The following is a 25,710-nucleotide window of genomic DNA, read 5'->3' on the forward strand; positions in this document are numbered from 1 at the left end:
CAGCGGCGTGGTCTTGGCTCACTGCAACCTCTGCCTCCCAGTTTAAGCAATTCTCCTACCTCAGCCTCCCAAGTAGCTGGGATTACAGATGCCTACTACCATGTCTGGCTAATTTTTTTGTATTTTAGTTGAGATGGGGTTTCACCATGTTGGCCAGGCTGGTCTCAAACTCCCAACCTCAAGTGATCTACCCCCACATCGGCCTCCCAAAGTGCTGGGATTACAGGCGTGAGCCATTGCTCCCGGTCAGAATATTCTAAAATTTATTCATTTCATGAACATTCTTATGCATATGTTTTCTGGTGAATATATGAATACACTTATGTTGAGTATATATCTAGGACAAAATTTATGTTAGTTCAGGCCTTTCTTCTGAACTCTAGACCTACATATCCAAATCTACTTGACATCTCCATTTATAGGCATTTCAAATTTAACATATTTCAAACCATTTGCTCCTCTTTCTGTGTTCCATGAGTCAGTAAATGGCTTCTTAATCCATCTAGTTACTTAAGGAGTCATCCTTAATATTCCTCTTTCTTGACCCTTCCCGGAAAACCAATCCGTTATGAAGTCCCTTGGATACCATCTCTAATTTATACATATCTTGAAATTATCTACCTCTTTCTGTCTCTAACTCCCATTACACTAGTTCAAGCCACCATCATTTCTGGCTTTGCCTGATGCAACTACCTCCAAATGGCCTTCCAGCAGCCCTTCTTGCCCTCTTCCAAACTATTCTTCACAAACAGCCTGAGTGATTCTTAAATATGCAAATAGGATCCTACTTAATAGTCTTTATTAGCTGCCCATTGACCTTGGGCTGAGATGAGACAAGGGCCAGACCATGCTGGCTCTTATTGGCCACATGACAGATTTCAGGCTGTATTTTGGAAGGTATCTTAAGGTCAACGGGCAAAGTTTCTCCTTGCTCCCTACACTCCATCCACACTGACCTCCTTCTAGTTCCTAGAGCACACGAAGTTCTTTCATGCCCCAACAACCTCATACATAATATTTCCTTGGCGGGAAACATTCTCTAAGGCTCTTTAATATGCCTGCAGCTTAAAAGGCACTTATTCAGGGGTCTCTTCCCTGACAGTCCAAAATTAATTGATCATTGCACCCACTAATTTTCCCTCCCAGTACTGACAATTTATAATTCTGTAACTATTTATGCTTTAATGTCTCTTGCTCCGATTACTCCTCAAATTTCATCAAGTGTTATGTCCACTCCTGTAACCCCGTGCTTAACACGGTGCTTGGCACATGGTAAACAGTCAGGAAATGCCTGTTTAATAATGCATGACCGATCTGAAGTCTGGAAGGGGTCGCAGGGTCAGCATCTGGCACTTCTCTGCCATGGTTAGTTTCCTTCTTGTGTGTGGGAATAGAAGGGGCCAGGTCTTCTCCTTGCTCACCCAGAGGGGGCTTTTCTCCCTGTCCCCTTTATAAGTGTCTGCTGTAGGGCCGCGTGTGAGAGACAAAATGCCTGCAGATACAGGGCGACGAGCGGAAGAGATTGGCCCTATTTCTTAAGTCAACGTAGTTCTGTCATCAGAGGACTCTGTACTTTTCTGGCGCAGGTGCGGGAGAAGCTGTCAATCTCTCCTGGAGTGGGTGGGACTAAGGAGGGCCCCGGGAGCTGGCGGGTTGTTGCGTCCTTCCTGCAGAACCCCATTGGCCCGGGCGAGCCGAGAGAACGGGGGCGTGGTTTGATTCTGCGAGCGCGAGCCACGTTGGACGCGCCGCAGCCCCGCCGAAAGGTCCCTCCCAGGCCCCACAATGCACTGCGGGGCGCGTCACTCGGAGCGGCGGGTCCCGTCTCGACAGGTACTCCCCGGCCCCTCCCAGTCCTCTTCTTCCTTTCTTAGGGGTCGTTTGAATCCCTGCCGGCCTCTCCCCGCCTCCCGCAACAGCCTCGGCCTTCGCCCTCGGGACTGAAGACCTACCCCACCGGCAGGAGCCAAGTCCGTGCCTTTGGGGTGGGAGCCGGGGCCGCGGAGCTCTGGAGGGACGGGCAAGCGGGGACCCCGTCCCCTTCGACTTGAGGGTTGTCTGGGGCCGCGCGGGCGGCGGTTGCGCCTGGTCTGAGCCGCTTCGGGTATTGGGCAGCCAGGGAAGGAGTGTCTGAAGGAGAGGGACGGTCGCACTTGGCTGTCAGCATGGTGGTGGGGATTCCCTGGCGCCCAGGTGTCAGAAACACGGCGATCTACCTGTGTAGCTGGCCCGAGAGAGCTTGAGGTGGCATTTCCTATTTCTTTTAGGCAGAATGGGACTTGAACCAGTGTCTTACTTTACGTCTTGTGGGGATGGAGTGAGCACTGAGCCCAGATATCTGCCCGCGTTGGCTCACGGAAACCTCTTGAGACCCTGTCTCAAGAGTCACTTTGGGAACGATGTGGTAGAAGGGAGACCTGAGCAATTGGCTCGACAAGTGGAGGAGGCTTCCAAAAGAAAAGGACGAGCCCCAGCTGGCTTGAATCTCTCTGCCAGTGAAGACAGCTTAAGATAATTTTTCTCCTGCTGCTTAGTTTCCTGGATCATCCACCTGGGGCAGGGGGCGAGCTTGAGAACCAGTCCCTCCTATGCCTATTCAGCCAAGGCAAAGCCTAGCCCAGAGCAAAAGTGTCAACCACCAGACTGGAGATGTTGGGATCTTCAGTCAGGGGAACAGCCACTTTTCAAACTCTGAGTCACTTTCCATGTTACTGATATTTGCTTACATGCTAAGATTGTAAGGAATCAGGCAATGCCTTAAACAGTACCTCCAATTTCTGATTAAGGTTCATTCAGTATTTGACTCTGACACCTGTGACCATATCCTAAAGTAATAGGACATTCGGGTATTTCCTATGTTGAAAACCATCACATCTGTTTAGTGCCTTTTTTTTTTTTTTTTTTTTTGCGTGCAACTGGTTAAAATCGAAGTATATCTTATGTTGGTATATGAAAGAGGCCCAGGTCCTATCACAGGGGTGCCTGTGACCTTCCTTGAGTGTCTCACAGAGTTGTTGGAATTGGGCCTGAGTTTAAATCCCTACTTTGTCACCTACGAGTTTAGGGATTAAAAAAAAATTCCTTAAGCTTTCTGGGCTTGAATTTCCTCAAAGGTAAAATGGAACTAATAATACCTACCTCACAGGTTTTTGGAAGGCTTTAATGAGGTAATGTGTATAAATTGCGTGGTCCATGGATAATAATCAATAAATAATATAGCAAATATTTAATATAGTGCTTTTAGCATGTTGCAATGTTTCAGGCGCTTTACATGATCCTATGAGATAGATACTATTGTCATCTTTAAAACAAGCTTATGAGATAGATACTGTTAGGAGCCACAATGTATAGATGTGGAAATTGAGATATAGAAAGGCAAAGCTTGCCCAAATTTACATGGCTGGTACATGGTGGAGCCAGGATTAGAACCCAGGCAGCAAGTGAATAGCTAGTTTCTAGATCCCTGGTTTCTTGCCTCTTGTTGGTTTTGGGAGACTGATGAAGCATAGTGATGTAGAGATACCAGAAACTTAGACTGAAGTACCAGTTCTGCTGTATACTAGCAGTGTGACATTGAGAAAGTGAGCCTTAGTTTCCTCATCTGTAAAATGGTGGTTCTACCTACCCAACTGTGAACTGTGTGGCACTATACAAATGTTGGGAGCATGTACTGGGGGCCCTGTCCTAGATGTGGGTAAACTCTGTTGTGAAGCCTAAGGTCTTATACATGCTGTGCAGCGCAAGCACCCGTAATAGGAGTGTCAAACACTGCTAGTGAGGTAGAGGGCATAGGCAAAATGGCAGAAATTCCATCCTCTTTATCACCCAATCTAACCCTACCCTCAGCTAGCACTTTTAATAAAATAATATGTACCATATTAATATTGTTTCCCAAACTTTGGTACTGTCACATATGCAAGATAATTTGATAAGCAAATGAACATTAAAAAATCTCCCAAAATTTTCACACACATACATATTTGAATGAAACAAATTCATTTAATTTAAATTAGGAGAAAAACTTAACATCTCAAAACTGATTTCACAGATATTATTGCTAAAAAATAAAGGACAAGAAAAGTCAATTCAAAGACCAATATTAGGTAAATAGTACAGGTGGATGAAGATAATTCTGAAAGTGGTACTTGGATGACTGAAGACTGGGAAGTTATGAACTAAAATAAATATGAGTGCTTTTGCCCGCAGTATAAAATGTTTTTATCTTAAAAGTGGCTTTGTGAAAGCATTTGGTTAGAATGTATATACAAAATCCACTTATATGTTGGGCTTTGTTTATTACCTTTTGAGAGATACCTTCCTGAGACATTGAGCCCATAATCATTACCCCCGCCAGGTTCTGAAGAAGAGGGGTGTCTTGTTATCTTGGGTCCAAGAACTTGCTAACCACTACTATAGTAGTTTGGCATTGTGGGAACTTATTTTCCTCAGCCTTTACATAAAAGTTTACTCAGATTTACCTAGATTCTAGCTTGTGCTTTTTCCTCCAACAGTTGCTGATGGGGAGAGGAAAAAAATACCCACTATTCAGGTTCCCTATGAGTTAACTGCTGCCGTCCAAAGGCAGGTGTAATATTTTCTCTTATTAAAGGTGAGGAGAAATGGCCCAGTGCCCTAAACATTTATCTATGGCCCTGATAAGCTAAAAACTCCTAAATCTTCCCATACAATTGTTGTAATCTCTTGCTTTCCACAGTTCCACTGGTTCTTCCTTGGGATTTTCCCAACCACAACCCTCCTTATACCTTAAAGATACTTTAACCTAGCTTACGCCTGACATGGACAGATTTCCTTTTCTGCTAGCACAGTCCAGATAAGATTAGTTTAAAAAAACAACAAACTGTATTATGAATCCGTGGTAAAAAGAAAAAAAGTAGGGGTATGTTTATTGAATTGATGGAGAGACAGCTTAGCCTAAGGTGACTGGAGTCTGTCTACAAATTAGTTAAGCCTGACGTTGATCATTGGACATTGATCCCCGTTTGTCAGGCTTAAATTCAAGTGCTTTGGATACTGAATCAAATTACTGTGGTAGAAAGAGGTTTAATTTTTTCCAAAAGAAAAATCTTAACTGTAGATAAGTAGAAACAATTCTCTGACAATCTTGTAACAATTTTGACAGGGAATGTAACTGCTGTGTTCTGCTTTTGGTTAAAGGCTAAAGTACGTATTAGGAAAATTTGAGGCTGGGCGCAGTGGCTCACACCTGTAATCCCAGCACTTTGGGAGGCCGAGGCGGGCAGATCACTTGAGGTCAGAATTTGAGACCAGCCTGGCCAACACAGTTAAACCCCATCTCTACTAAAAATACAAAAATTAGCCAGGCATGGTGGCGGGCACCTGTAATCCCAGCTACTTGGGAGGATGAGGCAGGGGAATCACTTGAACCCGGGAGGCAGAGGTTGCAGTGAGCCATTGCACTCCAGCCTGGGCGACAGAGTGAGACCCTGTCACAAAACAAACAATAAAAAGGAGTATTTGAAAGGTAAGTTTGTCCAACTTTAGTTTTCCAGTTAGTGAAGTGGTGGGCAACACACCTGCGTTGTTTGCTCTTTTCATCTGAGTTTCTCTAATTCAGGAGTGATGTTTCTTGATGGTAGGACTCTTCATTCCTGCTATCTGGCATAATTCATGGGACACATTAGATATTCAGTAAATGTTTAACGAATGGAACTTACAAACTATATTCTTTTTACAGTATGTGTTTTAGAAAGTATGGATCATATATTTATTGATCTGTCCTCCAAGTCACTAAAGAATAACTTTGAAGACTACATGAAATTTGGCAACCTATTAATAAAGTCTATTCATAATATTTCTGTTAGGATCCTAGAGAGGCCAGACATAAAATAATACAGTCTACTTTTATTTTACTTTTTGAGACAGGATCTCTCATCACCCAGGTTGGAGTGCAGTGGCACAATCATAGCTCACCGTTGCCTCAAACTCCTGGGCTCAAGCAACCCGCCTGCTTCAGCTTCCCCAAAGCAAGGACTATAGGCATGTGCCACCGTGCCCAGCTGATTTTTAAATTTTTTTGTAGAGGCAGAGTCTCACCATGTTGTCTAGGTTGGTCTTGAACTCCTGCCTCTAAGCCATGGCACCCAACCCAATCTACTTTTAAATACTAAAATATGGGTATTTAGAACTGTGAGTTACAACTCACCCTCAAATTAATTCCCAGAATGGTTATTGTGTTGCAGTGTACTTCTGGAAAGACAACAGTTTTATAGTTAAATAATAAATGCTTAAGGGCATAAAGTAAGACATTTTCCTACTTTCTTACACTTAGGCTAAATGTTACAATTGTGATTTAATAATTAAACATGGTAAAAAAAATTTAAAGAGGAGTTTATAGTATAGATATCTCTTTAGGGATCCCAGCTTTTTCATGCTACTGCTTTTAGGAGAGAAAAAACCTAGATGAATGGAAAAAAAAACACTGATTGGGATATGTCACACTGGGACTTTAGTTTGAAGATTCCACTGTAGTAAAAAGACTAATTTGCTTCTGGATATTTTTCTCTTTAAATGAATGGAGGGGCTGGGTGTGGTAGCTCATGCCTATAATCCCAGTACTTTGGGAGGCTGAGGTGGACAGATCACTTCAGGCCAGGAGTTTGAGACCAGCCTGGCCAACATGGTGAAACCCCGTCTCTACGAAAAAATACAAAAATTAGCTGGGTGTTGTGGCGCATGCCTGTAATCCTAGCTACTCACGAGGCTGAGGCATGAGAATTGCTTGAATCTGGAAGGTGGAGGTTGCAGTGAGCTGAGATCGCACCACTGCACTCGTCTGGGTGACACAGCGAGACCCTGTCTCTAAATAAAGGAGAAAAATATTAAAGGGTAATGGCACAGTAACACCTAGAGATTTCTCCTTTTTCCTCATGAAAACAGGAAAAAGGGATAGTGAACTTAATGCATTAGCTTTATTAGTTGGGTTAATTTTTATTGTCAGATCAGTTATCACCGTGAATGGGAAGTCAGATTTTAACTTCACACAGCAGTGAAAACTATCAGCTCCTGATTTGCAAGCTTTGTAACAATTGGTTTTCTGTGTGTGTGTGTTTTTTTTTTATATATTACTAATTCACTTTTTCCTTTTTGGAATGAGATGATATTGACCTAGATGAAGTGGGCAGGTAAGGATTAGTCTCTAAGATACAATATTTTTGGAAAAATGCCTATGAAATTTTTATCAAATTTTTGAATTTTCACCAGTTGCCTCACCACTAGTTAGGAAGCCCTTAGTGACACTGTGCTTTGATGGCCTGACAGAGAAGAGTTATCACTTAATCTTAGATAGTGAACATGTTTTAATTTAATGTTTTAAAAAGTATGGGCCTTAGACAATAAGCAGATTGTCAAGCCCTATCCCACAGTCAGTGGTTCAGAATTTTGAGGGCAGAGCTCAGAAATCTGCTTTTTTAACTAAACTTTCAACTTCTTATGCAATCTGAAGTTTGAGAGCCACTGTGTATTTTTTGAAAGGTTGAGTGACTGTTGACCTGAGTTCCTTCAGACTCAGGCCTGTGAAGTCCTTTCATCTGTTTTTGTAAAGCAAGAAGAGAATCCAATAAAATAGGCTATTAAGATTTACTCTCTGGTAAAAAGATTGAGAACAACATTAAAACCAATATTCCTGTGCTCGCTTCGGCAGCACATATACTAAAACCAATATTCCTTTAGCTTTAGGATTTATTTTAAATAATTTTTTTCTGATTATAAAAGTAGTATATGTCTACTGTGAATATTGAGAACATTTAGGAAATTATAAAATAATAATTACCCATAATGCCGTTTCTTAGAGGTGAGCATATTCTTAATTTGGCATCTTTTTCTGCATCCATTTTTCAATCCCTTTTTCAATCGCTTTATCTTCGTCTCTTTATCCTTATGTTTGCATAAAACAACATTTGCAATTTTTATCCTGCTTTTTTCTCCTTAACATATAAGCATTTTACCACATTGTTAAACTTTCTCCACAAACATAACTTTTAGTTGCTGCATTATATTCTGTTATATGAATATACTATAATTTACTTAACCATCACCATTTTATAGGATATTTAGATTGCTTTCAGTTATTTGAGTGGAAGAATGTCTTTCTGTTTAAAATTTTGCCTGGATTTCTGATTATTTTTCTCAAGACAGGTATATATTTAAATTTATTGAGGTTAAAAGGTATGCCTTCAAACTCCTGTTGAAATTGCCAAATCATTTTGAGAACTGTTTGTACCAGTTTTTACTTCCATCTGTACTTATGAGAATGCCAGACAGAAGTATTATTTTTTAAAAACCTAATGTGGCTGGGTGCAGTGGCTTATGCCTGTAATCCCAGCACTGCGGCGGGCGCCTGTGGTCCCAGCCACATCCTATGCTGTGGCATGGGATCCCAGGCTGAGGCATGAGAATTGCTTGAACCCTGGATGGGGGATGTTGCAGTCAGCCAAGATGCGCCACTGCACTCCAGCCTGGGTGACAGAGCAAGATGCTGTCTCAAAAAAAAAAAAAAAAAAAGCTGATATGTTAAGTGAAGCATAGCATGTTGTTTTAATTAGTTTTTTTCCCTCCTGAGACGGAGTCTCACTCTGTCGCCCAGGCTGGAGCTCAGTGACGCTATCTCGGCTCACTGCAACCTCTGCCTCCCAGGTTCAAGCGATTCTCCTGCCTTGGCCTCTTGAGTAGCTGGGATTACAGGTGTGCACCACCGCACCAGGCTAATTTTTGTATTTTTAGTAGAGAAGGGGTTTCATCATGTTGGCCAGGCTGGTCTCAAACTCCTGATCTTGTGATCCACCCACCTCAGCCACCCAAAGTACTGGGTTTACAGGTGTGAGCCACCGTGCCTGGCCATTTTAATTACTATTCTTATATTACTAGTAAGTTGAACATTTTTACATATGCTTATCAAGTTTGGCTTTAATTTTTATCTAACCCAAATTGTTCATTTTGTTTTAGGTCTTCTCTGTTGGTTGAAATGTCTATGATTTTATCTGCCTCAGTCATTCGTGTCAGAGATGGACTGCCACTTTCTGCTTCTACTGATTATGAACAAAGCACAGGAATGCAGGAGTGCAGAAAGTATTTTAAAATGCTCTCGAGAAAACTTGCTCAACTTCCTGATAGATGTACACTGAAAACTGGACATTATAACATTAAGTAAGACTTCAGTTTGCTTCATTTGACTCAGTTGCCCAGTAGTTGTCATTTTAATGAAGTTTAAGTGGTTGCAGTAGAAAGGAGTGATTAGGAAAACCTGTTCCAAGTCGAGCTCATATTGTTCTGAACTTATACTAAATAGTCATCATGTCAGCAGCAGCCTTTTTGTAGTTTCTTTGTATTTATATCTGGCTCTAGGAAATTTTATAGTTGTGCAGATCATAGATATTCCTCTTATAAGTTGATCACTAAATATTTATTTGCATTCTTACTTACCTAGGGTTGTAGTAAGCAAACTATAATTGGAAATAAAAAATTTTTACCCGATATCTGCCCTCAAAGAACTGAAGCAGCTTACATCTAATGGGAGGGGGTAGCACTTACCACTGTATCATATACAAATCAAGTAAAACTGGGCAATGGGATAGAGAGTGACTATTTATGGTGGTCAAGGGACTCTCTGAGAGGGTGACATTTGAGCAGAGACCTAAAAGATGAGAGAGGAGGTAATTACATGAAGGATGCTGTGGATGAAGAGCAAGGCAGAGGTAGCAGCCAGTGGAGAAGCCCATTTTTACATACCAAGAGACAGAAAACCAGTGATCCTGAAGAATTATGGACAATTAATAGAGTTGCAGAAAGTGAGGCCAGAAAGGTAGGAATGGGGCAAGTTATGTAGTGAGTTTGGAGTCTATTAGTCTGCTTAGTCTAATGCAGTAGGAAGCCATTGGGTAGTTTTAAGCTGTAGAGTTACATGATTTCATTTGGCATAGAGTAGATCATTCTGCCTGCACTGTGAAGAATAAAGGAGAAAGTGGAAGCAGAGAGGTCAGATGGAAGACTCTTAGAGAAGTTCAGGTGGGGGTGCTGATTGTAACGAGCTAAGGTGGTAATGAATAGAAATAGTTAGATTGGGGCTATATTTTGGGATTAATACCAGCAAATTTTCCTACTGGATTGAAATGGGATGTGGGGTAAAAGAATAATAATCACCTGTAGTTTTTTGACCTGAGGAACTGGATGAATAATGTAGCTGAAATGAGCAAGAAAGGAAAGGATAAGTGTGTCTCATTGGTAAAAAGTAAGTTCTGTTTGGACATGTTAAATCTGAGATGCCCATTAGACATCCAATGGGCACTGCTAGGTAAGCAGCTGGATATATGAGTCTGAAGCTTAGTGAAGAGGACAAGTGTAGACATTTAGATTTGGAAGTCAGCTTACAGTTTGTGATTAAAACCATGGGAATGGATGAGACCACCTTAGAAAGCTTAGACTTGAAACAATTAGAGAACAATTAACATCTGATACCAAGCTGGATATTGATTACGCATACAGAAGGAAATAAGGTAAAAACACAGTCCATATAGGATATAATAAGCAGAGGGCTTCGTTGTTGAAATGAGACATGAGCCATGTCCTGAAGAATTAATAAGAGTTGGCTAAGGCAGGGAGGAGGGCATTCCAGGTGTATGGAGGAGAGGCAGAATAAGCAAAGAACATGACTTAGCATGGTAGGTGTATTAACATGCTTATCCTGGGTCAGTGGATGGTGATTTATGGATAGTTGTGAGACATGTATGATAATCATTGTGGGGCCAGATCCTGGATTGCCCTGAAAGTTCAGATTGAAGGCTGTGACTTTGATGTAATATGTTATAGGAAGCTCTGCTGCAGGTTCAAGGGAAGTGACTTGATAAAAAACAATCCTGAGACAGTGGAACTTAGGGTGAGATGGATAGTCCAAGAGGAGAGAGGTAAGTCAGAGAGGCCAACTTATTATTAGAGCCTGAAGTAAGAAAATAAACCTGCAAATGAAAATTAGAACACCAAAAGAACTAGAATGATAATGAGAAAGTTTGATTGGGGATCACTTTGAAGTTGGATCACTTCAAAAGAAGTGACCAAGCTGGATAGGATGGAATACCAGAGATGAGAAGAAGGAAGGGGCAAAGATGACTGAAGCCTTGGAATTGGACAGAATGATGGTGTCATTGCCAGAAATGAGATCTTTGGAACAGACTGTTTATGAGGTGTGAGGCAGAAGAGAAAGATAATGAAGCTCCATTTTGATCATTTTTTTAAGACACTGGGGCTTCTTGCTCTGTTACCTAGGCTGGAATGCAGTGGCACAATGACAGCTCACTGAGCCTCAACCTCTTGGGCTCAAGCGATCCTCCCACTTCAGCTTCTCGAGTAGCTGGGACGACAGGTGCACACCACCACACCCAGCTAATTTTTTTAATTTTATTAGAGGTGAGGTCTCACCATGTTGCCCAGGTTGACCTCAAACTCCTGGGCTCAAGTGATTCTCCTGCTTGGCCTCCCAAAGTACTGGGATTACAGACATGAGCCACTGCACCTGGCCCACTTTAATTATTTAAATTGAGGTTTTAGGCCAAGCACAGTGGCTCACACCTGTAATCTCCGCACTTTGAGAGGCCGAGGCAGGCAGATCACTTGAGCCCAGGAGTTTGAGATCAGCATGGGCAACATGGGGGGACCCTGTCTCTACAAAAAATTAAAAAATTAGCCAGGTGTGACATAGTCCCAGCTACTCTCGGGAAATAGGTGGGAGGATCGCTTGAGCCTAGGAGGTTGAGGCTGCAGTGAGCCATGATCTCACCCCTACATTCCAGGGTGACAGAGCAAGACCCTGTCTCAAAAAATACATATAAATAAAATAAATAAATTGAGATTTTGACAAGGTAGTTCAGTGGAGATGGGATAGAGATTTTGGAATCATTCACGTAGATGTGGTTGATACTGTGAGGGGAGAAATGCCTACTGGGTTTAGAGAGAGGCCCAGGTTAGAACCTTGGAGAATGTCCACAATTTCTTAGATCACCTGGATAATGGTAAGATAGTGGCAAGATGTTATATTTAATTCGGGTTTCTGAGGGTTTAATTAGAAAATATTGTGAATATGGTAATTAAAATATATGTAAAGTGTCTCAACCTACTTCTGTTTTTTTAGAGGAAAAACTTGAAATATTTCATTATTTTATTTAATAGGCTCTGTTAGTGTCCTGGGTCATTATTCTGAGTTTTATTTGTGAATGTATAGTGGTATAAACAAATATCAAAGTTATAGGAGATTGGCTTGAATGTATATTAATTCTGGTAGGTGTGCTGGACTTAAAAAAAACTTTTGCAATTTTTTTCTTTTGATTCTTTTTTAAAATTAAAAAAATTTATTTTGACTTTTCTTAAAAGTAAAGTAAAATGTAACATTTTAACATCCCTTCATTCTGTTTAACTGAAAATCCTAGATTTTGTATTATTTAGTTTTATTTAGTTGTACTCCAGCTTATTCCACACAAAGGATTTGAGGCAATTTAGGAAAAAAAAATTCAAGGGGCCAAGTAAGGGAGTCAAAAGAAGGAAAATAGAGATAGAAGAATAATAAACCGAGGTAACATTTCCTTCTGGAGATGCAAACTAGATAGTCCATCCATTTGTTAGATAAAGGTTGCAGATATTACCATTGAGTTTCCTTGTGGCCAAAGTAATGGGGGATAATCCATAGGATTTAGTGTCCATTGGATAAAAACATTGTTTTTCCTGTTATTGAGACCTGAGGTAAATAAAGAGGACAGCATTTGGATAACATTCTTCCAGCAACCATAATTATGAGCGTTTAGGAGTGGGATAAATCAGCAGAAGTCTAATCTGGTCTAGTTCAAGAATACAATTCAGGTAAGTCAAAAGGAAAAGATTACCTGGCTTTCAGAGCCATGCATAGAAAAATGTCTGTGCATGTTTTTTTGTACCAAACCTTCAATAAGGATTGGAAAACAGAAGTTCTAGTTCTAGTTCCTGACAAGGACCTGGATTTCGTATATTTTCTATCATTGATAAGAGATCTTGTGGTTTAGTTTCTGTTTAATGAGATTGTTACCTTATATGACAATGAGCTTAGACTGAAATGCGTAAAATTGAGAATTTGTGTGTGTTACCTGACTTAAAATTCTCACACCACAACTCTTTTTCTAACCACTATGAGTTTGCTAGATAAAACTCACAGGTCTGCTGTAGCAACATCGTAGCACAGCCTGAAATTGCCACCGTGCTGTCCCTCTTTTCTCCTAGCCATATTAAATGCTTCTTTCCTTCAAACCCTACTTCTTTTGAATCACCTTCTTTCTCATTACTATTTCATGTCTCTAATGATCTCACTCCTTTCACAGATCACCTGTAAAACTCGGTTGACTGCCTTTTTCATCACTTATTAAAATTTCTTATTTTTAATTTATTTTTTTTATTTCTCCATCCTCTCTTTATAACAGGGTTGTAACTCATTGAGGGAATTGATCTGCCATGGCTTATACTATTTTTGATTCCTCAACTCTTGGCATTGTGGTTTTCAATTTTGTATAGAAATTGAGGTACTCTTTCTTTACAGAATCTCAAAATCACTAAGTGTATAATTATGTACCAAATCAGTTGATACCTCACATGAAATTCTAGTTGAATAGGCAAGGGAAGACCAGAGTTTGAAAGAAAAAAAAATCAGGGGAGTAACATTTAAAATTGAGATAATTAGGCTGGGTCTGGTGGCTCACGCCTGTAATCCCAGCACTTTGGGAGGCCAAGGCTGGCAGATCACCTGAGGTCAGGAATTTGAGACCATCCTGGACAACATGGTGAAACCCTGTCTCTACTAAAAACACACACACACACACAAAAAAAAAGCCGGGTGTGGTGACGGACATCTGTAATCCAAGCTACTCAGGAGGCTGAGGCAAGAGAATCACTTGAACCCAGAAGGTGGAGGCTGCAGTGAGCTGAGATCGTGCCACTGCACTCCAGTCTGGGCAACAAAGTGAGACTCTGCCTCAAAATAAATAAATAAAATTTAAAAATAAAATAGAGAAAATTCCTTTAGTTTTCTCCTCCTCTGTATTGGGAAAATGATGAATTTCAAATAAATGTAGTAGCTGGATACTTCTGTTTCACCAATGAAGGACATTCTGTGGAGTATGGCTTGAGCTAGCACAGTTCCTTGCACGTGCCGTAATAGCTACTAAATGAGGGATGATTGTTTTGGGAATATGACAGCATTCAGAGTGCCAGAGAAACCTTGTTGATTGGGCAGGATGGTGTGTAGTGTGGGGTGTTCAGTTTTGTGATTTCTCACCTTCTGTAGTGATATTCCAATTCTCTCTATATAAAATTTTAAGGAATTCATCTGTTTTATAAGTCGAAGGGTACTTTCCTTAGAATGTAATGAATTTTTAATGAATAAACTTATGTTACCACTTAAGAAAAAAAATGGCTAAAGTAAGTATGAACTATGTGAAAATTAGGTTGGGTCATCTGAGATCTTTAAAACTTTGCAATTGGCTTTAGAGATTTAAAAATCATAGTTGTACATTTTGAAATCTCTTTATTTAAACAGTAAGACACTGAAAAGACAAATACCTTTTGGGAAGCCAGTCATATCCTATTGTGAATTTTAGTGCAAGAAGTAAAATTTTTTTAGTTCTTTCACTGTGAATTCATTTGAAGCCGGATAATCGCTGTGAGCCTCCTAATGTTCTTTCCTTGCCTGAGGGTTCACTTTCTCCCTATACGCTACCTCCAGCCAGGAATACTATTTTAGACTTACCTGTATTTTAGCTTTAGTGTCTAGCAGTGTTTCCCTTTCACTCTTTCGGGATATTTTCTGATTACTAGAGTAACAACTTAAACTATGACCCAATTATTGAGTACTTGCTATTGCCAGGTACTTTACTGACATTATCATTAAGCTTTTTAGCAGCTCTGTGAAGGGCTATTAAATAGAGCTCTTTTCCATTACCAGAGGCAGACACACAACTCACATTAGCTTAAGGAAAAATGGGTATTTTGAAGGGTAGTGGTGGAGCTGGCTTCACAGATGTTATCAGGAATCTTTCTCATTTCTACAGTCTCTTACCTTTTGCAGATAGATACTCTCTACGACTTGAAAACACTACACAGACAGCTCCACGCTTACTTCAGTCCAACTGAGCAACTCCTCTCCATGTCTCAAGAACAAGACATTGTCTTTGCTTGTATAATTGACCATTTCTAGACTGATTAATCATTGTGGTCAGAGGGGATGAGGTACTCTTACTTGGCTAAGACTGCATCACATGTCCTTACCCCTTTGAGCTTTACCAAAGCCATACAGAATGGCGCTGAAGGTAATTCCCCAAAGGGAAAGAGGGAAGGGATGCTGGGCAGATAGATGCTGGGTAGTGCTATCACTACCCTATTTTACAGATAAGGTAAATGAGACTTAGGAATGTAAAGCAGCTCCTTCAACATCACAAAAATAGTAAATGATATATATGAACCACAATCTTTTGGATTCAGGAGTCACATTATTATCTGGTAAAACATGGCTGCTGCTCTTTACCCTTAACCCCTTTCTTGGCAGCATGTGTTCCTAATTCTCCTAATTCTTTTTACCTTTTATGGAGAGAGAAATGAACCAGGGAAGAGAATGAAGGGAAATACCACCCCCCTCTTTTTTTGGTCGATAATAATGAGGAACAGAGTATGTGTGAATCCTAAAATTGATGGGACAGCATTGTCTCATTGTAGACTAGGTGTTTGACAGGGAGAGGGTGTGGCAGGGAAATGCAACCAACCTATAGCTACTAAACCAGTTGGGGGAACGAGATAACCTGGGTATTCGATTTTCCTATTTTGTCTCATTACTAGCATCACATTCCTTTTCTCCTGCTTATTATGGCAAAATGTACAGCTTTTCAGCCCCATATATGTTAAATAGGCTCTTGTGAACTGGCCTGGGAACCTAATTACTATTATAGTACAGTTTCTGTGGGAAAATGAGATCTAGGTGCAATAAGCTTTGGGAAATATACCCAATACGTAAGTTAGGGATTATCTGATCAGTTATCTAGAAAAGTAAGGATCTTCATTCTCTGGAGTGTGGCTGTGTTAGGGAAGTGAAAAAGGGTGAATTGGGAGATTAACTCTGAAGAAAAGGAAATAAAGATGTCAGGCAAACTTTGCTTGTTCTGTGTTTTATCCAAGTCTCTCATGGTGTAATTACCATTGGCTTCTTAAAATGATCTCAGATTCTCCTTTAGGTTACTGTTGTAAGTTACCATCATCTGGCATATTTCATATTAATAAATATTTTCCTTTTTAACGATATTAAAATTTGTGGCTAAAATGGGTCTTTTATTCATAGGATGATTTATTCATGATTTGGTGCTTCACCATTGGAGGGTAATTGAAAGTTGGCCATGTAAGAAAGGAGTAAGTGAGAAAATAGAAAGTTCCTGGTAAAATGCCACATGTAGTGGACACTCAGTGTTACTGAGCCCTTATTCTTATCTCCTTACTGTTCCACTAGTGGCAAAGTCTTTTGTTTTCATCTTGTTTTCTATGAGACATATATGGTGATAATACAATTCATAAGATATGCTCACTTTGTTAATGTTGAGCCTATTTAATATTTTATTTTTATTTTTAGAGATGGGGTTTTGCTCTGTTGCCCAGGCAGGAGTGCAGTGGCACAATCAGCCCATAGCACCCTTGAACTCCTGGGTTCACACGATCCTCCTGCCTCGGCCTCCTGAGTAGCTGTGACTGTGGGTGTGCGTCACCACACCTGGCTAATTTAAAACAATTTTTTGTAGAGATGGCATCTCACTTTGTTGTCTAGGCTGGTCTTGAACTCCTGGGCTCAAGTAGTCCTCCTGCCTCAGCCTCCCAAAATGTTGGGATTACAGGTGTGAGCCACTGCGCCTGGCCCTGTTTAATATTTTAAAGTTTCAACACTTTATTTTAGAGAATGGAATTCAGTGTGGAAGGCTTTATTCCAAAACATTTTTTTGAGATGGAGTCTAGCTCTGTCGCCCAGGCTGGAGTGCAATGGCACGATCTTGGCTCACTGCAAGCTCCGTCTCCTGGGTTCAGGCCATTCTCCTGCCTCAGCCTCCTGAGTAGCTGGGACTACAGGCGCCCGCCACCACACCTGGCTAATATTTTTTGTTTTTTGTTTTTGTTTTTTTTTGTTGTTTTTTTAGTGGAGACAGAGTTTCACCATGTTAGCCAGGATGGTCTCAATCTCCTGACCTCATGATCCGCCTGCCTCGGCCTCCCAAAGTGCTGAGATTACAGGCGTGAGCCACCACGCCCGGCCCAAAACATTTTTTTATACTTGGCAAATTTAACAGTAGATTAGAGATGGTATGTCCTATTAAAGAACTTTTCTGCACCCAGGAAAGCTATTCACTGGGCAAATGTGACTACAAAGGATAAGCAGAGTTTCTATGTATAGTGGCACAATTATAGCATGAAAATTACATGTTATATGTAATACAAATAATATATCAGTTCATAAATCAGTTTGTAATACTATATCATTTGCTATCTATGTACCTTGTCATTTAGCATGCTACATTTTATATATATATATATCTTGGTTTGTAAATCACTGTGATAAGCACATCGTCAGTAATAGTATGGTAAGCTCCTGGCAGGCAGGGACTATATCTTTGACATCAGAGTCTATGAAATAGAATGCTGGGCCTATGCTAGGTGTTTCTATCTGCTGAGAGGAAGATATTTGCTATTACTAATTATTTAGTTTGGTGCAACAGGCCAGAATTGTCCTAATAATGTCAGTGTTTAATTGGTGATATGTAAAATTTCTTTGACAGTTTGTAAATAAAATTAGATACCAGAAAAAAGTTTAATGTGTAAAACCATTTATTCATTTTGTTGAATGTAGGAATCACTTGTGGAGTGGCTTGGACACATTATAGAATTAGTTTTTTAGCAAAGTGATTAGAAGGGGTAAATCTCCTATGTCTGGTATTTGGACTTCTGCCAGTCTTACCTGTTAGGTTATACTTGACCCTAAAGAAGTTCCTGGTGGGTGTGCCAGGGAGGAGAACCAAAAATGTAATGAAATTGGATAAATTCCTCAGGTAAAAGAAAAGCAGTACCAGTAAACACCAAACCCCATTGGCACCAAAGCCCAGAAATGGAATGGAGCTAAACAATATAAAGGAAATTAGAGCAAAGTAGGAAAAAACCTTGGCAATTTAAAAATTGTGCCCAAGGTAGAGAAAAGAGGAGAGAGTGTGTGTTTGTATGTGTGTCTGTGTGTGAGTAATGACAGTGATAAAGGGAGAGCAGACAAGTGTTTGAGACCTGCATAGCCATTCTCGGGGTACTCACTGTGAAGGTGAGTAATTCTACATGGCTCTTGAGAACATCCCTCTCTTAAGGACATGTCGAAGATTCACTGACCTGAACCCTAAATAAAGCCTTCTGGAGAACAGTAACTAGAAGACAAGTGAAGTTCTACTCTCTTCTGTCATTTAGGCAAGTATTTATTGAGCTGCTGCTTTGTGTAGATACCACTAAGCTGTACAATTACCGGTGCATGATATAATCAACAAATTAGTGTATAAACGAGTAAAGGAATGATGCCACCTTTGCACTCATTTATTTACTGAGCACTTATGGTATACTAGACACAAAATATTCTAAGTGCTAAGAATATAATGGTGAGCAATACAGAAATCATCCCTGCTCTCATGGAGTGTGTATATTAGTGAGAGAGACATTGCAACAAAAATATATTAATATACAATTACAAATTGGGTTAGTTTGTGAAGAAAACTAACAGCTGCTATGATATACTGTAGGAGTGGGATCAGTTTAGATTGTGTGTTCTGGGAAGGACTTTCAGTCTAAGAACTGAAGGATATGTAGGAATTAGCCAGTTCAGAATTGGAGCATTGCAAGTGGGGAAGACAAAATCATGAAGTTTCTCAGTTTGGGAGTGGGAGGGCTGGAAGTGGGTTGGCATCCTTGGGGATCTGAAATAAGGCCAGTGGGTGGCTGGAATGTAGAGAGGGAGGAGTAGAGTTGTACAAAATGAAGTGGAGTGTTTGGGAGGGCTTCCAGAAGATAACTGTAATACAGGTTCCAAAACTCTGAAGTTTCATTACTCTTAGGGAATAAAATAGAGATTGATTTGTGGCTTGGAAAAAGTGAAAAAACATTGGTGAATTAGGAATAATTGGTTAATCTATACTACATGGAAGTTGGTATTGTATTGTGGAAAGAATGTGGGCCTTGGAATCAACTAACTTCATCCTATCTTTGCTTCTTAATGGTGTGTGACCTTGGATAAGTTACTAGGCCTCTCTGAGTTTATTTTCTTTCATTTGTAAAATGGAGTTAATAGTGCCCCTTTATTGTGAGAATGAAACTAAATATGTAAAATACTTAGCAAAGGGCCTAGCTCATACTAAGTGGTCAGTAATAGCACCGTAAACTACGTGGTGCTATTACTCTTACTACTATTTCTCTTCTTTCTCCTTAAGGCAGATAGACATCCGCCAGATTGTCTATAAAATATTAGCTAGGTGAACCTGATGAACACAGCAAAAGCATGCACAAACTGGCATGCCTGTAATGACTTTAGACTATTTTATGAGTAGTCCTCAGTGAAGTGGTGGGAGTATTTCAATCTGTACCATGATTGTTGAAAAAGCAGAATTTTTTTCATCACAAACATAAATGGAACTGTATGTACTTCGGGAAAACTAGTTTTGCATTTCAAATAAAGCATTATAAAGCTAAATTTACTATGAAAAACCATAATGTTATAGAACACACTATAGCCTTTTCAGAGAGAGTCTTGTAACTGTAGTAAAATAAAGACTCCCTGAAAATGCTCACATGCCATGTTAAAGACATAGGGTTTCCTTTATTTCACATACAATTGTCTAGTTACATTTAGCACAAGTAAGATAAACCATTTGGGATAAACTGTCATGTAGGCGTCTGTGGCTGACTCTGTTATTAATATGGAAATACAGTAAGACTCTGACATAATACAAAAAATGGGTTCCAAAAACTTCAGTCATATTAATGGAGGATAATCAAATAATTCCTAGCTGGCCAGTTGGGAGTTCCTAGGATGTGGAAGCCCATTACCAATTGTCTTCAGGTTATTGAGGTTATTATGGGGTATATTTGAATGCTAATGACATGTCAAAGAACTTTGATAATGACAGTGAAGTTTTTTTTGGAAAGAAAATCATTTGAGAAAGCATGTTTTGGCCTTTGATTTAGATATTAATTTGTAGAAAAAGGCAATATGCCATGGCTAAATTAATGTGACTATGATCCTTAAGAAGAGATACGTTTTACTTTGTGAACGCTATATATACACATATAGGAAACTAAAACAAAAGTTTTATGAAACAATATTCTAATATTTTCTGTTATATTTTATTTCAGTTTCTGGAAAATGCTGTAGTTCACTAAACTAGTTTTATGACATAGTGGTTTACAACTTGCACTTTGAAAAACATTGCACTAAATGACTGTGTATTAAGTGATGCTTCAGAAAGGAACAACCAGGTTACTCTAGAACCATAAGATCAGCACTATTTTACCACTAGTATATCCCATACCACTAGTATATCCCATACCACTAGTAATAGATGACTAGTAGGTGCCAAGCCCATTTGGCTGCCTAGGATGGTCTTTATAAAAGGACTCATATATATATATATATGTCACATGTATATATTCACACACATATTTACTTGCTTACACAAAAGCTCTCACAGGAAGGTTACATAAGAAATTATTACTAACATGAATTGCCCAAGGGAAGGAGAACTGGGTATCTGGGCAAGAGTGATAAGACACTTTAAGTGCAGTATACCCTTTTATTTTTCATTCTTGTTAAATTTGAATCCTGTGAACATACTTATTCTAAACATTAATAAATTCTGCTTCTATGTTATTCGAGAAAGAAAATAGTAAGGTGACCAGTATGGATCAGAGTTTTACAGTAAAGATTACTGTGTAGGCCGGGTGTGGTGACTTAGACCTGTAATCCCACCACTTTGGGAGGCCAAGGTGGGCAGATCACTTGAGGTCAGGAGTTTGAGACCACCCCGGCCAACATGGTAAAACCCCATCTCTACTAAAAATACAAAAATTAACCAGGTGTGGTGGTGTGTGCCTGTAATCCCAGCTACTCGGGAGGCTGAGACAGGAGAATCGCTTGAACCCAGGAGGCGGAGGTTACAGTGAGCCGAGATTGTGCCACTGCACTCCAGCCTGGGCGACAGAGCAAGATTCCGTCTCAAAAAAAAAAAAAAAAAAAAAAATTACTGTGTAGATTAGCAGAGTCCAGCATAGGAGTGGTGAATTACATCCTGCATGCTGTTTACTGCCCCTAATCTAGACCGGCTATATCGACAGTGCTATGCAATGATGTTTAGGCGACTCATTAAAAAGGGTTACTTTGTGTTTTGTGCTCTGCTTATTATAGCGAGGTATATACTAGATTCTAGAAAGCTTTTTTTCCAATAGAATATGGTTAATTTTTATGTTTCAGTGCTTATTTTTTCATTTTTAATTTCTAAATTTGTTATTTAGAAGTAATTTCATGCTTACAGAAAAGTTGTATGAATAAGAAAAGTTCAAATAACACCTGTTCCCATAGTCACCTTTGGTCAACATTTTGCCACATTTGTCTTCTCATTTTATCTACCTACCTACTTAACTATCTGATTTATTTTTTTTTTCCTGCACCATTTGAGAGAAACTTATAAATACCATGCCCCTTTCTTCATAACTACTTCAGAGTATATTTTCCTTAAGTTAGGGATATTCTCTTATTTAACCACAGTACACATATCAGCCTCAGTAAATTTAATGTTCATACCATACTTTATCTACTCTACTGCCAACTTTCCTTTTTTGTCAGTTGACCCAGGAATATGCTTTATAGCATTTTTTTTAATTGCTTTTTGGCACAGGATTTGGACTAGTGTTAGGTATTGTATTTAGTTGTCATACCTCTTTAGCTTCTTTTTTTTTAGACTGAGTCTCTCTCTTGTCACCCAGGCTGGAGTGCAATGGCGCAATCTCGGCTCTCTGCAACCTCCACCTCCTGGGTTCAAATGATTCTCCTGCCTCAGCCTCCTGAATAGCTGGGATTACAGGCATGCACCACCATGCCTGGTTAATTTTTGTATTTTTAGTAGAGACGGGGTTTCACCATGTTGACCAGGCTGGTCTCAAGCTCCTGACCTCAGGTGATCGCCCATCTCGGCCTCCCAAAGTGCTGGGATTACAGGCCCCCACCACGCCTGGCCTCTTTAGCTTCTTCTGACTGGCAACATTTCCACATCCTTTATTTCTTTTTTACAACCCTGGCATTTTTAAATAATACACTTTTTCCTTTTTAAAAATAGAATGTTGATCATTTTGGTGTTTTCTTATGATTAAATTCAAAGTATGCATTCTCAGAATATTATATAGCTGATGTGTCTTTCTCAGGATATAACATCTGGAGACACACAATGTCCATCTAACATTAATGATGTTAGAGAGTACTTGGTGAAGGAGTTGTCTAGTTTCCACTGTATAATATTTTCCCCTTGCAACTAAGAAACAATCCATGGAAAGACATTTTAAAACCATGCAAATATACTAATCGGTAAAAATTTCCCCCTAGATTTAACATCCATGATTGTCCTTGCCTGATCCAGTCTTTACCATGTTGGTTGCAAAATGCTGATTTTTCCATTGCTAGCACTTCCTCTACGTTTACCAGTCAACACTCAGCATTCTGCTTTAAGCCATAGCCCTCATTTCTCCTTTTGTTTTTTATATAAACTCATAAATTCCCCCCCCATGGTTCATAATTAATTACTGTGTAAAGTGGAGGATTTGATTCTGGGGCATGTCAATGATGACTTCAAGAGGGCAGTGATCGCCTTGAAATTGTGTGCAATCTTCTGTGTTCTGGCGTCTTTCTAGGGAGAGTGTTCCTGTCATTAGAATCTTGAAAGGGTTCTGGACTCAAAAATGGAAAACATATTGCAGGGTTAGACTTTAAGCTATCTGTAGTACTTATAATATATTTGTATATCCATTCCCCTGCTTTTTACCCCCAAGTGATAACTGAAATGTTAGAACCATATTGTGTGTCCCTCTGTAGTACATTCTATTTTTTGTCTTCTGTTTTTAAACCACAGCTTAAAATAGTACTATATTTTGGTTCCTTTAAATTTTTTCCTAGAATATATAATAAATGTTAAGATCTTCATTGCCACTGTAGTAGCAGTTTATGGTGTATAGAACCAGTCTTGTGAAGCAGTGAATTACCTTGATTTAATTTGAAATTTTTAAACCAATGTTTTTTACACTATAGTTTTATTAGCTCTCTGGGAGTGAGCTACATGATGTTGTGCACTGAAAATTACCCAAATGTTCTCGCCTTCTCTTTCCTGGATGAGCTTCAGAAGGAGTTCATTACTACTTATAACATGATGAAGACAAATACTGCTGTCAGACCATACTGTTTCATTGAATTTGGTAAGGGCCTGATTTTTTTTTCCTTTTTATTCTGTCTGCATCCAATCATAAGCAATTTTAAATCTAATATTGGGTGGAGGGGGGACTTCTGCTATCTTGCTTTTGATAGAATAATTTGGTAAATAATCTATAAATTATGGTAACTTTTTACTTAGATGCTTATTAGAAAAAAAATTGTGTTTGAGCTGTGAAGGGGATTCTGAGTATTAGTCCAAAGAATTAATGCCAGAGGCTAACTTCTCAATAAGAAATTTATAAGCCAGAGATTCAGACTTTTGTGTTTCTGTAATAATCTTTTATAGTCTGCTTCATGTAGAATAGGGGACGGCAAACATTTGCTAGAAAGGACCAGATAGTACATATTTTAGGCTTTAAGGATCATGTAGTCCCTGTCACAACTATTTAGCCCTGCCATTGTAGCTTGAAAGCAGCCATAGGCAGTAAATAAATGAGTGCAGTTATATTCTAATAAAACTCTACAGAATAGTCAGCAGGCTAGATTTGGCCTGTGGGCAGTAGTTTGCTCAACTTCTGATGTAGAAGGAAAAAAAAAAACCATGTTGTAAATAGTAAAAATAAAATTCCACTTGGAAAATATTTAGGAAATGTCTTATGTTAGTTTTATTAAATTTATTCTTTAAAACCTACATTCTAATGGTGTAAGCAATAAAAAGAAAACAGATTTATAAAAACATGCAACTTCTAGTGTGTGTTCTTATGTAATTGCAGCTGGTAAATCTGACAGATTTAATATTTCATGAGATGGGAATCTCTATAAAAATCAAGACTTTGGGCCAGGTGTGGTGGCTCATGCCTTTTATCCCAGCATTTTGGGAGGCCGAGACAGTAGGATCACTTAAGGCCAGGAGTTCGAGACCACCCTGGGCAACATGGAGAGACCCTGTTTGTACAAAAAAAAAAAATAAGCTGGGCATGGTGGCTCACACCGGTAGCCCCAGCTGCTTGGGAGACTGAGGCAGAAGGATCACTTGAGAACAGGAGTTCGAGGTTACAGTGAGCTATGATTGTACCACTGTACCCCAGTCTAGGTGACAGAGCAAGACCCTGTCTCAAAAAAAAAAAAAAAATTCAAGACTTTGGTTTAAAGTTAAAGCTGTTTTTTTTTTGTAATTTCTTGAAGTGGATGTAATACACTTAGGTAGTGTTAAATCCTTAGTTTATTTAAAATTACTGATTTCTAGAGGGTAAAACTGATGATTCCATGATATATTAATCATTAAACACAAGTAATATTGGACTATTTCATGATGAATTGAAAAATTTTGAATAATAAACTACCTGTAATATTTACTATCCATAAACATCATATTCTGTAAATGATTAATTGACAAGCGACTGCAAGGAAATTTATTTTTTATTTTACATAGATAACTTCATTCAGAGGACCAAGCAGCGATATAATAATCCCAGGTCTCTTTCAACAAAGATAAATCTTTCTGACATGCAGACGGAAATCAAGCTGAGGCCTCCTTATCAAATTTCCATGTGCGAACTGGGGTCAGCCAATGGAGTCACATCAGCATTTTCTGTTGACTGTAAAGGTGCTGGTAAGATTTCTTCTGGTGAGTTCTGGATCTCAGTTATTTTATTTTAAAAAAATCCTTGGGAAGAACTGAGAAACTCTTGAAAATGAATTACTTTATTCTAATATTTTAAATCAAGTACATGAGAGAATATAGAAGTTCAAAGCAATCCTTTCAGTGATTTATAAAGTAAGCTACCAGACAGGAAAATAATTTCAAATAGCAACCTCAGAGGATCTCTTTGCTAGAAAAACATTTTTTTAAATTTAAAATTAAAAAGTAATTTTCATGGGCACATATTCGGTGTGTCATATATTTATGGGGTACATGAGATATTTTGATACAGGCATGCAATGTGTAATAATCACAGTAGGGTAAATGGGATATTCATCACCTCAAGCATTTATTATTTCTTTGTGTTATAAACATGTCAGTTGTACTCTGTTATTTTTAAATGTACAATAAATTGTTGTTGACTGTAGTCACCCTATTGTGGTATCAAGTACTAAATCTTATTCATTTTAGCTAGCTATATTATGTACCCATTAACCATCCCCCTTTCTCCCACCCCCACTAACCTTCCCATCCTCCGGTAACCAAAATTCTACTCTCTTAT

The 25,710-nt window shown here is 39.2% G+C and overlaps 1 protein-coding gene across 1 annotated transcript in view; it reads left to right on the forward strand.

Moving 5' to 3' along the window:
- The first annotated feature begins 1,780 nt into the window (after nucleotides 1-1,780).
- SEC22A (SEC22 homolog A, vesicle trafficking protein) overlaps nucleotides 1,781-25,710 on the forward strand; it is a 70,798-nt gene continuing 46,868 nt past the window's right edge. Inside the window, exons 1-4 of the mRNA XM_004091743.3 lie at nucleotides 1,781-1,833; nucleotides 8,983-9,183; nucleotides 23,387-23,550; nucleotides 24,939-25,133. Coding sequence (XP_004091791.1) covers nucleotides 9,002-9,183; nucleotides 23,387-23,550; nucleotides 24,939-25,133 — 541 coding nt within the window. The 5' untranslated portion in view covers nucleotides 1,781-1,833; nucleotides 8,983-9,001. The remainder of the gene's footprint in view (nucleotides 1,834-8,982; nucleotides 9,184-23,386; nucleotides 23,551-24,938; nucleotides 25,134-25,710) is intronic.

This window comes from Nomascus leucogenys, chromosome 21 (genome assembly GCF_006542625.1).
Source record: "Nomascus leucogenys isolate Asia chromosome 21, Asia_NLE_v1, whole genome shotgun sequence".
Taxonomy (NCBI): domain Eukaryota; kingdom Metazoa; phylum Chordata; class Mammalia; order Primates; family Hylobatidae; genus Nomascus; species Nomascus leucogenys.